A 14,486-nucleotide genomic window follows, 5' to 3' on the forward strand; every position below is an offset into this window, starting at 1 on the left:
AGTTTTAAGCCAGCATTTTCACTCTCATTTTTCACTCTCATCAAGAGGCTCTTTGGTTACTCTTCATTTTCTGCCATTAGAGTGATATTATCTGCATATCTGACTTTGTTGATATTTCCTGATTCCAGCTTGTGATTCATCCATCCTGACATTTCGAATGATGTACTCTGCATATAAGTTAAATAAGCAGGGTGAAAATATACAGCCTTGCTGTACTCCTTTCCCAAATTTGAACCAGTCAGATGTTCCGTGTCCAGTTCTAGCTGTTGCTTCTTGATCTGCATATGGGGTTTCTCAGGAGGCAGGTTAGGAGGTCTGGTATTCCCATCTCTTTCAGAGTTTTCCAGTTTGTTGTGATCCACACAGTCAAAGGCTTTAGCGTAGTCAGTGAAGCACAAGTAGATGTTTTTCTGGAATTCCCTTGCTCTCTCTATGATCCAGTGAATGTTGGGAATTTGATCTCTGGTTCCTCTGCCTTTTCTAAATCTATCTTGTACCTCTGAAAGTTCTCGATTCACATACTGTTTAAGCCTAGGTTGAAGGATTTTGAGCATCACTTGCTAGCATGTGAAATGAGTGCAGTTGTACAGTAGTTTGAACATTCTTTGGCATTGCCCTTCTTAGGGATTGGAATGAAAACTGACCTTTTTCAGTCCTGTGGCTACTGCTAAGTTTTCTAAATTTGCTGGCATATTGAGTGCAGCACTTTACCAGCATCATCTTTTAGGATTTGAAAGAGCTCAGCTGGAATTTCATCACATCCACTGACTTTGTTCGTAGTAGTACTTAGAAAGTACTTAGAAAGTAGTACTTAGAAAGTACTGGACTTCACACTCCAGGATGTCTGGCTCTAGATGAGTGACCACACCATTGTGGTTATCTGGATCTTCAAGACCTATTTTGTATAGTTCTTTTGTGTATTCTTGCCACCTCTTCTTAATCTCTTCTGCTTTTCTTAGGTCCTTACCATTTCTGTCCTTTATCATGCCCATCCTTGCATGAAATGTTCCCTTGATATTTCCAGTTTTCTTGAAGAGATTTGTAGTCTTTTCCATTCTGTTCTTTTCCTCTTTTTATTTGCATTGTTCATTTAAGAAGGCATTCTTATCTCACCTACAATACTGTGGAACTCTGCATTCAGTTGGGTATATCTTTCCCTTTCTCCTTTTCCTTTCTCTGTGTCTCTTAAGCATCTCATCATCTGTAAGTGCTCACCTCCTACCCCACACCCCCACTTTGTTATTTAGGTTTAAAGAAACTGAGTCATTTGTATTAGAAGTTTTTTCTGCATTTTGGATTGGGGAGGGTTTGGGGAATTACATTCCTCAGGCATTGCTTAATAATATGGTTTGTACTCTTATTTCTTAAAAGATACTATATTGAAAAACAGTTATATTTAAATGAACTGAGTTTAACAATAATTATTTAAAATAATGGAAATGTTTCTTTCCCCCACTTTGCAGAGTAAATGGGGGTGGTGGGTAATGGTAGATTCTGAGCGGTAAGTCAGCCTTTTATTTGGTGGTTTTTTTTTTTTTTTAAGAAAAATACTATATACAAAGTTACTACTTTAAAGGTTGTAGAGGTTTTTTGCTTGTTTTTTTGTCTGTTAATATCTTTCACTGGGGCTTCCCTCATAGCTCAGTTGGTAAAGAATCCACCTGCAATGCAGGAGACCCTGATTCGATTCCTGGGTCGGGAAGATCTGCTGGAGAAGGGATAGGCTACCCACTCCAGCATTCTTGGGTTTCCCTTGTGACTCAGCTGGTAAAGAATCCGCCTGCAATGTGGGAGACCTGGGTTCGATCCCTGGGTTGGGATGATGCCCTGGAGAAGGGAAAGGCTACCCACTCCAGTATTCTGGCCAGGAGAATTCCATGGACTGTATAGTCCTTGGGGTCGCAAAGAGTCAGACACGACTGAATGGCTTTCACTTCACTTCACTATCTTTTTCCAATAAGCAACAGTCCTAGGGACTTTTTTTTTTAGCTTAAGGACCATGCCTTTTCAAACCTTTGTTTTTCTCCAGAACATTGTGGCAGAACAGCTCCTATAAGCCATCTGAACTTGAAACCATTTTGCTTCATCACAAAGATTATTCTTTTTGAATCCTGAGGTGAATTTGTATACTGACTTTTTTTTTTAAAACTCTCAAACTCTCATTGCTCCCAAGAGAGTTTGTCTGGAGTCACATTTGTTGTTGGCCAATTAGTTATTGAAAGGAGAAAGGAGTATCTAATGAAAATGTATTGGTAACACAAGATGAAAAAGCCCATTCGTGGGCTTTTATCCCAGTCCCCTAACACTTTTTAAAAAAACTGTGTGTGAGAGTAGCTTAGAAAAACGGATGGATAAACAGGTGGGTTGTGGAGAGGTGTGTATCCTATACCAACATAGGGATCTGACAGACTCTCCTGTGTTGGGGGAAAGGAACCAGAATTCTCTAGGATAGTATTGTTTTGTAGTTTGAGAAACTGCCTCTCTCCTGCCTTGATTTTGATATTGCCCTAACCCTACCATTTGCTAAATGTAATGTGTAGGGTGGCCATTTTTATAAAATTACGCTGCTGGCAAGAAATTGAATCACATTAAATCAATGATGAATGCTTACAGGTTTCTTATGAGCATTCATTTACTTTTTTTTTTTTAACTGTCTCTGGCTAGGGTACAGCCTCCAAAATCCTATTTACTTTGCCTAAATAAAAGCTGTTATTCTTTTTATTTTGGTGACTGTGATGCAAGGTTGTGGCATCTTAGTTCCCTGACTATGGACTGAACCTATGCCCCCACAGGGAAAGCGTGAGTGTTAACCACTGGACCATTAGGGAATTCCCTAAAAGTACTGTTTCATGCAAGTTATAGTAATAATAAGCTTTCTGGAATGGATCCACACTTCAATATTCTAATCCTGAAATTCATCACTCTTGTATTTTAGCATTCAACTTCAGCAGGTCTAATACACGGTCATGGTGTATATGTAACATGTTCAATAGTTAAGATGTGTTCCAGCTCCTTGTGACCCCATGGACTGTAGCATGCCAGGCTCCCCTGTCCTTTACTATCTCCATGAGTGAGTGAGTGAGTGAAAGTTGCTCAGTTGTGTCTGACTCTTTGTGACCCCATAAACTATATAGTCCGTGGAATTCTCCAGGCCAGAATACTGGAGTGGGTAGCTTTTCCCTTCTCCAGGGGGCCAGTTGTATATAATTAAAACTGAATTATCCCTTCACATTGATTTCCCTCTGTTTCAGTATTCCATTTCAGATTTTTTTGATTAACTGCATTTCAAAAAATGCTCTTGGAAACTTCCCTGATTGTCCAGTGGTTAAGCCTCCACATTCCCAATTCAGTGCACATGGGTTCAATCCCTGATCAGGAAACTAAGATCCTGCATGCTGTAATTAAGACCACATGCAGCCACATTAGGAAAAAAAACAAAAATTTTTGGTCAGATAAATGATAATATTAATGAATGCTTGATAGATCAAGCTTTTTCTGAGATGAAATGCAAGTAAATCAAGGTTCATCCTTAGCTCTTGAGCCACCTTTAAAGGGGTATAGGCCTACAGTTTGCATTTCCCCCTTTCCTTTATTAATTTTACATGTTTATTGCAAAAACAGAAAACCCAGGATCTTTAGACTTCCTTCTTTTTTTGTCGTTGGCTTCACTAACCCTATATGTGATCTTAGTTCCCTGAACAGGGATAGAACCAGAACCTCCTGCATTGGAAGTGGGAAGTCTTAACCACTGGACTGCCAGGGAAGTCTGAAGACTACTTAAGAATAAGGCTATTGAAAAAAGATAAAGTCATCCTAAATCCCATTACTGTTAAACAGCCATTTTAATATAGGCCTCCAAAGCTTTTCTTTTGCCCACTTACTTTTCCTCCAGTTTATAATTGTAGGATCACACTATAGATGAGGTAATATATCAAAGCTCTTAAAGTATGATAAAAGTAACACTTTTTTCATTCATTCTCTAAGGACTTTGATCCACATTGCTAACTTTGATGTTGGTTGTACCAGTTAGATTCCAAATAATGAGACACCTTTACAAATAAATATTCCATATGGTGCACTTGAATACCTCATAGGTAGTTTGCCTTGGTATTTAAAATAAATTCTATTATTCTATTCTTGTTAATGTTGTTCTGGTTCAGATCAGTGGCATGGCCTGGAGCTTTCATCTGGAGATCCAAGAGCAACTGGCCACCAAAGGGACACCAGCCCAGCCAGCCCTCCCAGGTGGGACGGGTGGGGGCTTTGGGGCAAAACATTGTAATTGTCTCCTCCTTGGATAAAGAATCAAACAGCCTTACAACCAAGAAATGGTGTGGACCCCCAGAACCTGTGGTTTGCAGAACATAGGGAAAGCATCTCAAAAAGGAGATGGGGCTCATCCAGCTATGAGGCTGTGAGAAGTGAGGCCATATGGGTGGACCCCAAGGATGTGCACTCTGAGAAAGCACAGTGTACTTTCTGGTGTATAAAGTTCCAATTTTCCTGGTTCAGCTCTTAAATTTCACACCATTTACACTTAAAATACCCCAAGAGAAGTTAGCAGTGAAGCCCTATCCACCATGTAAACCTCAGTGTGGATGAGTCTGTCAGTTCATTTCCTGCAAGAGCTTCCCTGGCTTCTCTGGTGGCTCAGATGGTAAAGAATGTGTCTGCAATGCAGAAGACCCGGGTTCAATCCCTGGATGAGGAAGATGCCCTGGAGGAGGAAATGGCAACCCACTCCAGTTTTCCTGCCTGGAGAATTCCATGGACAGAGGAACCTGGTGGGCTATAGACCATGGTGTCACAAAGAGTTGGACATGGCTGAGCAATCAACACTTCCTGAGAGAGCACATTTTTCAAGGCAGAAGAGGTGAAAGGATGAAGCTTACTGAATACCAGGGGAAAGGAAGGGTTATCTCCTTCTAGCCCCTCCTCCAGCTTTGAGTTCCTCTTCACTTTCTGCCATAAGGGTGGTGTCATCTGCATATCTGAGGTTATTGATATTTCTCCCGGCAATCTTGATTCTAGCTTGTGCTTCTTCCAGCCCAGTGTTTCTCCTGATTTACTCTGCATATAAGTTAAATATGCAGGGTGTCAATATACAGCCTTGATGTACTCCTTTTCCCTCTATAAAAATAGAATTTATTGGCTAATGTAACTGAAAAAATAAAACAATTGGGAAATGCTGGCTCCAGGAAATATTGAATCTAAGACTCAAATAGTATTTCTCATTAGGGTTCCTTGCTGCCTCTGCCGCATGTTCTTTGTTTTCTTTTACGTTGATTTTGTTTTGAGGCATGCTCTTTCCGTCTCTTCAGCTGAGAAGAGGTATAATTCTTTCCAAAAACTAGCACGTGTCCCAGAGAGAGCACTCTGGTCAGTCTGGTTCAGGTTGTGTGCCCAGACCTAGGGAGGTGGAGTCCTCACTAGGCAAATTGTATGAGCTGAAACTGGGGAGAAGTTCTTCAAAGGAAGATAGTGTGTGCAGAATGTCTACTACAGTGATTAAAAAGTTTCAGGATAGATGAAGTAGGTAATAGCAAATTTCATATTAAAACTAGAGTGTATTTAGTGATATTTATTTCCTAACAGAATCAACCCTGTTCATTCATTGGAAGGACTGATGGTGAAGCTGAATTTTGGCCACCTGATGAGAAGAGCCAACTCATTGGAAAAGACCTAATGCTGGGAAAGATTGAAGGAGAAAGGAGAAGAGGGTGGCAGAGGATGAGATGGTTAGATAGCATCAACAACTCAGTGGACATGAATCTCAGCAAACTGGGTGATAGTGAAGGACAAGGAAGCCCATGGGGTTGCAGAATTGGACGTAGCAACTGAACTACAACAACCAGTTTATTTGTGAACTATACATTTTTCTATATGAGTTTCAGTTTTTTTACTCTGAAAAATTTTTCATTTATTCATTTGTTTAACAAATATTTGAGCACCTGCTATGCACCATTGTCATTCTTTGCACTGGAAATAGAACAGCTGCTGCTGCTGCTGCTAAGTCGCTTCAGTCGTGTCCGACTCTGACCCCATAGACGGCAGCCCACCAGGCTCCCCGATCCCTGGGATTCTCCAGGCAAGAACACTGGAGTGGGTTGCCATTTCCTTCTCCAATGCATGAAAGTGAAAAGTGAAAGTGAAGTTGCTCAGTCGTGTCCAACTTAGCGACCCCATGGACTGCAGCCTACCAGGCTCCTCCGTCCATGGGATTTTCCAGGAAAGGGTACTGGAGTGGGGTGCCATTGCCTTCTCTGAAATCCAACAGCAAACAAAACAAATCCCTGCTCTCATGAAACCTACGTTCTAGTGAGGCAAGGCAGGTAATAAATAAGATAAATTACTGAAATATATAGGAACCAGAGACCCCACAGAGACTGAGCCAGAACTGTGTTTGAGTGTCTTTTGCAGAGGTACGAGTCAGCAGTGACCTGCTACAGGGGCAGGGGCTCTGGGTGCAGCAGACCTGGGTATGGCATAAGCCCTCTTGGAGGAGGTTGCCATTAACCCCACCATAGAGCCGCCAGAACTTACACAGGACTGGGGAAACGGGCTTTTGGAGGGTACAAACAAAACCTTGTGTGCACCAGAATCCAGGAAAAAGGAGCAGTGACTGCCACAAGACTGACCCAGACTTGCCCGTGAGTGTCCTGGAGTCTCCAACAGAGGCATGGGCTGTCGGTGGCCTGGTGCAGGGTTGGGGGCACGGAGTGACTCCTTACATTGGAGGTAATGAAGATAAGGGCATGAAGGAGGCCAAACCATAGTTTGGCCTCAGGTCAAACCATAGGGAGGGAACACAGCCCCGCCCATCAACAGAAAATTGGATTGAAGATTTACTGAGCATGGCCCCGCCCATCAGAATAAGACCCAGTTTCCCCACAGTCAGTCTCTACCATCAGGAAGCTTCCATAAACCTCTTATCCTTATCCATCAGAGGGCAGACAGAATGAAAACCACAGTCACGGAAAACTAACCAAACTGATCACATGGACAACAGCCTTGTCTAATTTCATGAAACCATGAGCCATGCCTTGTAGGGCCACCCAAAACAGATGGGTCATGGTAGAGAGTTCTGACAGAACCTGGTCCACTGGAGAAGGGAATGGCAAACTACTTCAGTTTTCTTGCCTTGAGAACCCCATGAACAATATCAAAAGGCAAAAGATAGGACACTGAAAGATGAACTCCCTAGGTCTGTAGGTGCCCAATATGCTGCGGGAGATCAGTGAAGAAGTAACTCCAGAAAGAATGAAGAGCTAGAGTTAAAGCAAAAACAGCGCCCACTTGTGGATGTGACTGGTGATTGAAGTAAAGTCTGATGCTGTAAAGAACAATATTGTATAGGAACCTGGAATGTTAGGTCCATGAATCAAGATAAATTGGAGATGGTCAAACAGGAGATGGCAAGAGTGAACATCAACATTTTAGGAATCAGTGAGCGAAAATGGACTGGAATGGGTGAATTTAACTCAGATGAGCATTATATCTACTACTGTGGGCAAGAATCCCTTAGAAGAAATGGAGTAGCTCATAGTCAACAGAAGAGTCTGAAATGCAGTACTTGGGTGCAGTCTCAAAAATGACAGAATGACCGCGATTCATTTCTAAGGTAATGCTGAAGAAGCTAAAGTTGGACGGTTCTATGAAGACCTACAAGACCTTCTAGAACTCACGTCCAAAAATGATGTCCTTTTCATTATAGGGGACTGGAATGCAAAAGTAGAAGGTTAAGAGATATCTGGAGTAACAAGCAAATTTGGCCTTGGAGTACAGAATGAAGCAGGAAAAGGCTAACAGAGTTCTGTCAAGAGAACGCACTGGTCATAGCAATCACCCTCTTCCAACAACACAAGAGACGACTCTACTCATGCACATCACCAGATGGTCAATACTGAAATCAGATTGATTATATTCTTTGCAGCCAAAGATGGAGAAGCTCTATACAGTCAGCAAAAACAAGACCGGGAGCTGACTGTGGCTCAGATCATGAACTCCTTATTGCCAAATTCAGACTTAAATTGAAGAAAGTAGGGAAAACCACTAGACCATTCAGGTATGACCTAAACCAAATCCCTTATGATTATACAGTGAAAGTGACAGATTCAAGGGATTAGATCTGATAGACAGAGTGCCTGAAGAACTATGGACAGAGGTTCGTGACACTGTACAGGAGACAGTGATCAAGACCATCCCCAGAAAAAGAAATGCAAAAAGGCAAAATGGTTGTCTGAGGAGGGCTTACAAATAGCTGAGGCAAATAACTAAAGGCAAAGGAGAAAAGGAAAGATATACCCATTTGAATGCAGAGTTCCAAAGAATAGGAAGGAGAGATGAGAAAGCCTTACTAGTTAGTGATCAACGCAAAGAAACAGAGGAAAACAATAGAATGGGAAAAACTAGAGATCTCTTCAAGAAAATTAGAGATACCAAGGGAACACTTCTTGCAAAGATGGGCTCAATAAAAGACAGAAATGGTGTGGACCTAACAGAAGCAGAAGCTATTAAGAAGAGGTGGCAAGAATATACAGAAGAACTATAGAAAAAAGATCTTCATGACCCAGATAACCATGATGGTGTAATCATTCACCTAGAGCCAGACATCCTGGAATGTGAAGTCAAGTGGGCCTTAGGAAACATCACCACGAATAAAGCTAGAGGAGGTGATGGAATTCCAGTTGAGCTATTTCATATCTAAAAGATGATGCTGTGGAAGTGCTGCACTCAATATGCCAGCAAATTTGGAAAACTCAGCAGTGGCCACAGGACTGGAAAAGGTCAGTTTTCAGTCTAATCCCAAAGAAAGGCAATGCCAAAGAATCCTCAAAGTACTGCACAGTTGCACTCATCTCACACGCTAGCAAAGTAATGCTCAAAATCCTCCAAACCAGGCTTCAACAGTATGTGAACTGTGAACTTCCAGATGTTCAAGCTGGATTTAGAAAAGGCAGAGGAACCAAAGATCAAATTGCCAACATCCGTTGGATCATGAAAAAAGCAAGAGAGTTCCAGAAAAACATCTACTTCTGCTTTATTGACTATGCCAAAGCCTTTGACTGTGTGGATCACAACAAACTGTGGAAAATTCTCAAAGAGATGGGAATACCAGACCACCTGACCTACCTCTTGAGAAATCTGTATGCAGGTCAAGAAGCAACAGTTAGAACCAGACATGGAACAACAGACTGGTTCCAAATAGGGAAAGGAGTACGTCAAGGCTGTATATTGTCACCATGCTTATTTAACTTATGTGCAGAATACATCATGCAAAATGCCGGGCTGGATGAAGCACCAGCTGGAATCAAGATTTCCAGGAGTAATATCAATAACCTCAGATACGCAGATGACACCACCCTTATGGCAGAAAGTGAAGAAAAGCTAAAGAACCTCTTGATGAAAGTGAAAGAGGAGAGTGAAAAAGTTGGCGTAAAACTCCACATTCAAAAAACTAAGATCATGGCATCCAGTTCCATCACTACATGCCAAATAGATGGGGAAACAATGGAAGTAGTGACAGACTTTATATTTTGAGTTCCAAAATCACTACAGATGGTGACTGCAGCCATGAAATTAAAAGATACTTGCTCCTTGGAAAAAAGCTATGACCAACCTAGACAGCATATTAAAATGCAGTGTCATTACTTTGCCAACAAAAGTCTGTCTAGTCAAAGCTATGGTTTTTCCAGTAGTTATGTATGAATGTGAGAGTTGGACTATAAAGAAAGCTGGGCGCCTTGATGCTTTTGAACTGTGGTGTTGGAGAAGACTCTTGAGAGTCTCTTGGACATCAAGAGATCCAACCAGTCCATCCTAAAGGAAATCAGTCCTGAAAATTCATTGGAAGGACTGATGCTGAAGCTGAAACTCCAATACTTTGGCCACCTGATGTGAAGAACTGATTCATTTGAAAAGACCCTGATGCTGGGAAAGATTGAAGGTGGTGGAAAAGGGGGTGACAGAGGATGAGATGGTTTGATGGCATCAGCAACTCAGTGGACATGAGTTTGAGTAAACTCCAGGAGTTGGTGATGGACTGGGAAGCCTGGCGTGCTGCTGCCCATGGGGTTGCAATGTGTCGGACATGACTTAGTTACTGAACTGAACTGATAGTGTTTTAGATGAGGATAAGTGCAATAGAAGAAGAAACAAGAGAAGTAGTGAGTGGGTGTTGCAGTTTTAAATATGATGGGTAAAGAAAGTCTTAGTAAGAAGCTAACATTTGAATAAAGATATTAAGGAGGTGAGGGCAGAATGAGACATTTAAATATCTGAAGGAAGAGTATTAGAGGATGATGTCAGATAAGTAAGAGTATGATTGATTATATTGGTCCTGTGGAGGCTATGGTTAAGGACTTTGGAAGAATGAAATCAGAGTATTTTCAGCATAGGCGTACACTGATGTGATTTTTTTAAAAGGGTCACCCTAACTACTGTGTGGAAAATGCATTGTAAAGGGACACAGGTGGAAGTAGGAGGCCAGTTTGGAAAATACTGCTGCTGCACTTCTCCAGGCAATGGATAATGGTGGCACAGAGCAGCATGGTGGTGAAGATGATGAGAAGTGGCCAAATCTGAAGGTAGATTTGCCAGTGGATTGGATTGAAGTAGAATTTTGAGCCTGAGCAATTGACCATGGTAATTTAGTGAGCTAGGTAAGACCAGGAGGAACAAGCTTTGACATGTTAAGTTTAAGGTTCCTTTTTTATTTTTCTTTAATTATTTATTTATTTTTGGCTGCATTGGGTCTTCGTTGCTACATGCAGGCTTTCTCCAGTTGTGGAGAGTGGGAGCTATCTGTAGCTGCAGTGAATGAGTTTCTCTCATTGCGGTGGCTTCTCTTGTGAAGCACCAGCTGTAAGGAGCCCTCAATAGTTGTGGTTTGAGGGAGTTAGGACACTGGGCTTAGTTGTTAACTCTGCAGCATATGAGATCTTCCTGGAGCAGGGCTTGAACCCTGGCATTGGCAGTTGGGTTCTTATCCACTAGACCACTAGGGAAGCCCTAAGACTCTTATTAGACATTCAGATGAAGTTGTCCAGTGGGCATTTGAACATTGCAAATCTAGAATTCAGATCTGGGCTAGAGACTGAGTTAGAAATTTGGAGGTTGTTAGCATTCATTTAGCATTTAACATTATGGTCACTAGGTAATAAGAAGAAACAACGAAGAAAAAGAGTTGTGCAGGGACTGAGCTTACCGGCGTTAAGAAAGTGGGGACAAGAGGAGGAATGAAGACCAAGAAGGAGCAACCAGCAAAGTGGGAGGAAAACAAGGAAAAGATCAAATTGGGGGAAAATTTTTTTAAGGAGAAATGAGTAGTCAGTTGCCAGATGATGCAGATAAAATAATTCGTAAAACAAGATGAAGAGAGATTTATTGATAACTCCATAATGAGAGTGATTTTAGTAAATTTGATTAATTGAGATATTTCTAGCATGTGCTAGCACGTGGTTCAGGTAATTTAGAAGACTGTTCATTATTCAGAGAATCATTTAATATATATTTATTGATATTTCATTATTCTGTACTTTTCTGTTTTACATGTTATAGGCTAAGTTAAAAGATTTATATATTTTCTTTGAAATGCATATTATAATGAAATAGATACATTTTCATAAACATTATTTTGTCATCTTTTCCCTTCTATATTTGGAGATTTTAAACCTTCAGATCAGATCAGATCAGTCTCTCAGTCGTGTCCGACTCTTTGTGACCCCATGATCGCAGCAAGCCAGGCCTCCCTGTCCATCACCAACTCCCGAAGTTCACTCAGACTCACGTCCATCAAGACAGTGATGCCATCCAGCCATCTCATCCTCTGTCATCCCCTTCTCCTCCTGCCCCCAATCCCTCCCAGCATCACAGTCTTTTCCAATGAGTCAACTCTTCGCATGAGGTGGCCAAAGTACTGGAGTTTCAGCTTTAGCATCAGTCCTTCCAAAGAAATCCCAGGGCTGATCTCCTTCAGAATGGACTGGTTGGATCTCCTTGCAGTCCAAGGGACTCTCAAGAGTCTTCTCCAACACCACAGTTCAAAAGCATCAATTCTTCGGTGCTCAGCCTTCTTCACAGTCCAACTCTCACATCCATATATGACCACAGGAAAAACCGTAGCCTTGACTAGACGAACCTTTGTTGGCAAAGTAAAGTCTCTGCTTTTGAATATGCTATCTAGGTTGGTCATAACTTTCCTTCCAAGGAGTAAGTGTCTTTTAATTTCATGGCTGCAGTCACCATCTGTAGTGATTTTGGAGCCCAGAAAAATAAAGTCTGACACTGTTTCCACTGTTTCCCCATCTATTTCCCATGAAGTGGTGGGACTGGATGCCATGATCTTCGTTTTCTGAATGTTGAGCTTTAAGCCAACTTTTTCACTTTCTTTTTTCACTCTCATCAAGAGGCTTTTGAGTTCTTCTTCACTTTCTGCCATAAGGGTGGTGTCATCTGCATATCTGAGGTTATTGATATTTCTCCTGGCAATCTTGATTCCAGTTTGTTTTTCTTCCAGTACAGCTTTTCTCATGATGTACTCTGCGTATAAGTTAAATAAACAAGGTGACAATATACAGCCTTGACGAACTCCTTTTCCTATTTGAAACCAGTCTGTTCTTGTTCCATGTCCAGTTCTAACTGTTGCTTCCTGACTTGCATACAGATTTCTCAAGAGGCAGATCAGGTGGTCTGGTATTCTCATCTCTTTCAGAATTTTCCACAGTTTATTGTGATACCCACAGTTAAAGGCTTTGGCATAGTCAATAAAGCAGAAATAGATGTTTTTCTGGAACTCTCTTGCTTTTTCCATGATCCAGCGGATGTTGGCAATTTGATCTCTGGTTCCTCTGCCTTTTCTAAAACCAGCTTGAACATCAGGAAGTTAAACCTTAATTAAAAAAAAATTTTTGAGGCCATGCTGTGAGGCATGTAGGATCTTAGTTCCCGTGACCAGGGATCAAGCCCATGCTCCCTTAGTAGATGTACAGAATCTCAACCATTGCACTGTCAGGAAAGTCCCCTAGACCTTTACATGAGACTGTTTTGAGTAGTTAATGGCTAATTGTGATTCTTGATACCAAGAAACACGGGAGTTTATAATGTTAATAAGTTTCATTTATCTAATGAAAATAATGTATTTTTTCTTCTTTATTAGAAATTCATTGAATTTGAAGACTCTCAAGAACAAGAAAAAAAAGATTTACAGACCAGAGTGGAATCTTTAGAATCTCAAACAAGACAACTTGAACTCAAGGCCAAAAACTATGCTGACCAGAGTAAGTAAAATATGTTAAAAGAGTGGAATGACTCATCCTGACATTTGACTAGGATTCCAAATATATGCTTGGAATTGTCACCCCAGACTCAAGAGAGAGATCTGAGATCTAGTTTTAGTATTTTTTGTTCACATTTTCATGTTGTACCCATGTCTGCAGGAATGACCCAAGTCAGATACCTATAGGACTCTCTTCTTCACTTTACCTCTCGGGTTTTGTTTGTAGTTTACATTGAATAGTAGTTAACATTATACTGTATCCATTATACAGGATTCTGGAGTGTGTACATGTGGATCATTTCTTCAAATTTTAATCAGCAACACAAAGTTCCATTGGTTTCTGTATTGCTTTGAAATTTAAAAATTAAAAGAAACTCTAGCTTTGGAGTATGTATAAAAAATTACTGAATTCTCTTTCATTCCTCTCTAATGGAAAACTGAGGGCATTTAGGGCTACAGAATGTCATTTTTCAAAATCATTTTATTTTCAATATAATTTCATATATTCTTGATTCAAAAATAATGATTGTTTGTAATTCTATAGACAAGTTCCCCCTTTTGGCTAATGAAAGTGGACCTAATTAAGTCAAAATTCAAAAAAGAAACATCATGGCATATTTTCATGTTTAATTCAGGCAGGTTGCTCTCCAGTTTTTTCTCCCAGAATTGTAGACTTTTAGAATTCTAGGGAACAAGAGATGCCCAGCGTTACTCTCCCCACATCACCCTTTATGGTCACATAGCGACACTGCTGTAAAAGCACTGGCATTTATGAAGAATAACTTTCATCAGGCTTAGAATGTGTGTAATAACTGCTGCTTTTAGGACTCTGGAAGAGTTCAGTAGAGCTAAACTTAGAATCATTGGGATTTTGCGTTTTAAGCATTTTAGAATTCAAGGAGAACTCACATGGCTATTAAGCAGATGTCATAGAAGGGAGCCAATGGGTATTTGGTAATGGAAGACAACCAAAATGAGACAGAGTGAGTGATGTGTCATGTTTTTTAGGCTTGTAGATACCTTGAGTGCTGTACTGTTCCTTTGTTAACTAACTTGATTGTGTTTTCATATCAAAGACATATTTTAGAACAAAACACTAAAGCTACAGTTGCGACAGAACAACCCTCTCACTCTTTTACCTGTACATTTTCCTCTTCACTTCTGAGGAGTATCAAGTTTTGTGTACGAAAATATTCTTTTGACTTTGAAA

The 14,486-nt window shown here is 40.7% G+C and overlaps 1 protein-coding gene across 3 annotated transcripts in view; it reads left to right on the forward strand.

The window, feature by feature from the left end:
* The window catches only part of SPAG9 (sperm associated antigen 9), a 150,358-nt gene that overhangs the window by 16,396 nt on the left and 119,476 nt on the right, over positions 1–14,486 (forward strand). For all 3 annotated transcript variants that reach the window (XM_005890268.3, XM_005890270.2, XM_070389674.1), the window contains exon 2: positions 13,157–13,277. In XM_005890268.3, coding sequence (XP_005890330.2) covers positions 13,157–13,277 — 121 coding nt within the window. The remainder of the gene's footprint in view (positions 1–13,156; positions 13,278–14,486) is intronic.

The sequence above is a fragment of the Bos mutus genome, chromosome 19 (assembly GCF_027580195.1).
Source record: "Bos mutus isolate GX-2022 chromosome 19, NWIPB_WYAK_1.1, whole genome shotgun sequence".
NCBI lineage: Eukaryota > Metazoa > Chordata > Mammalia > Artiodactyla > Bovidae > Bos > Bos mutus.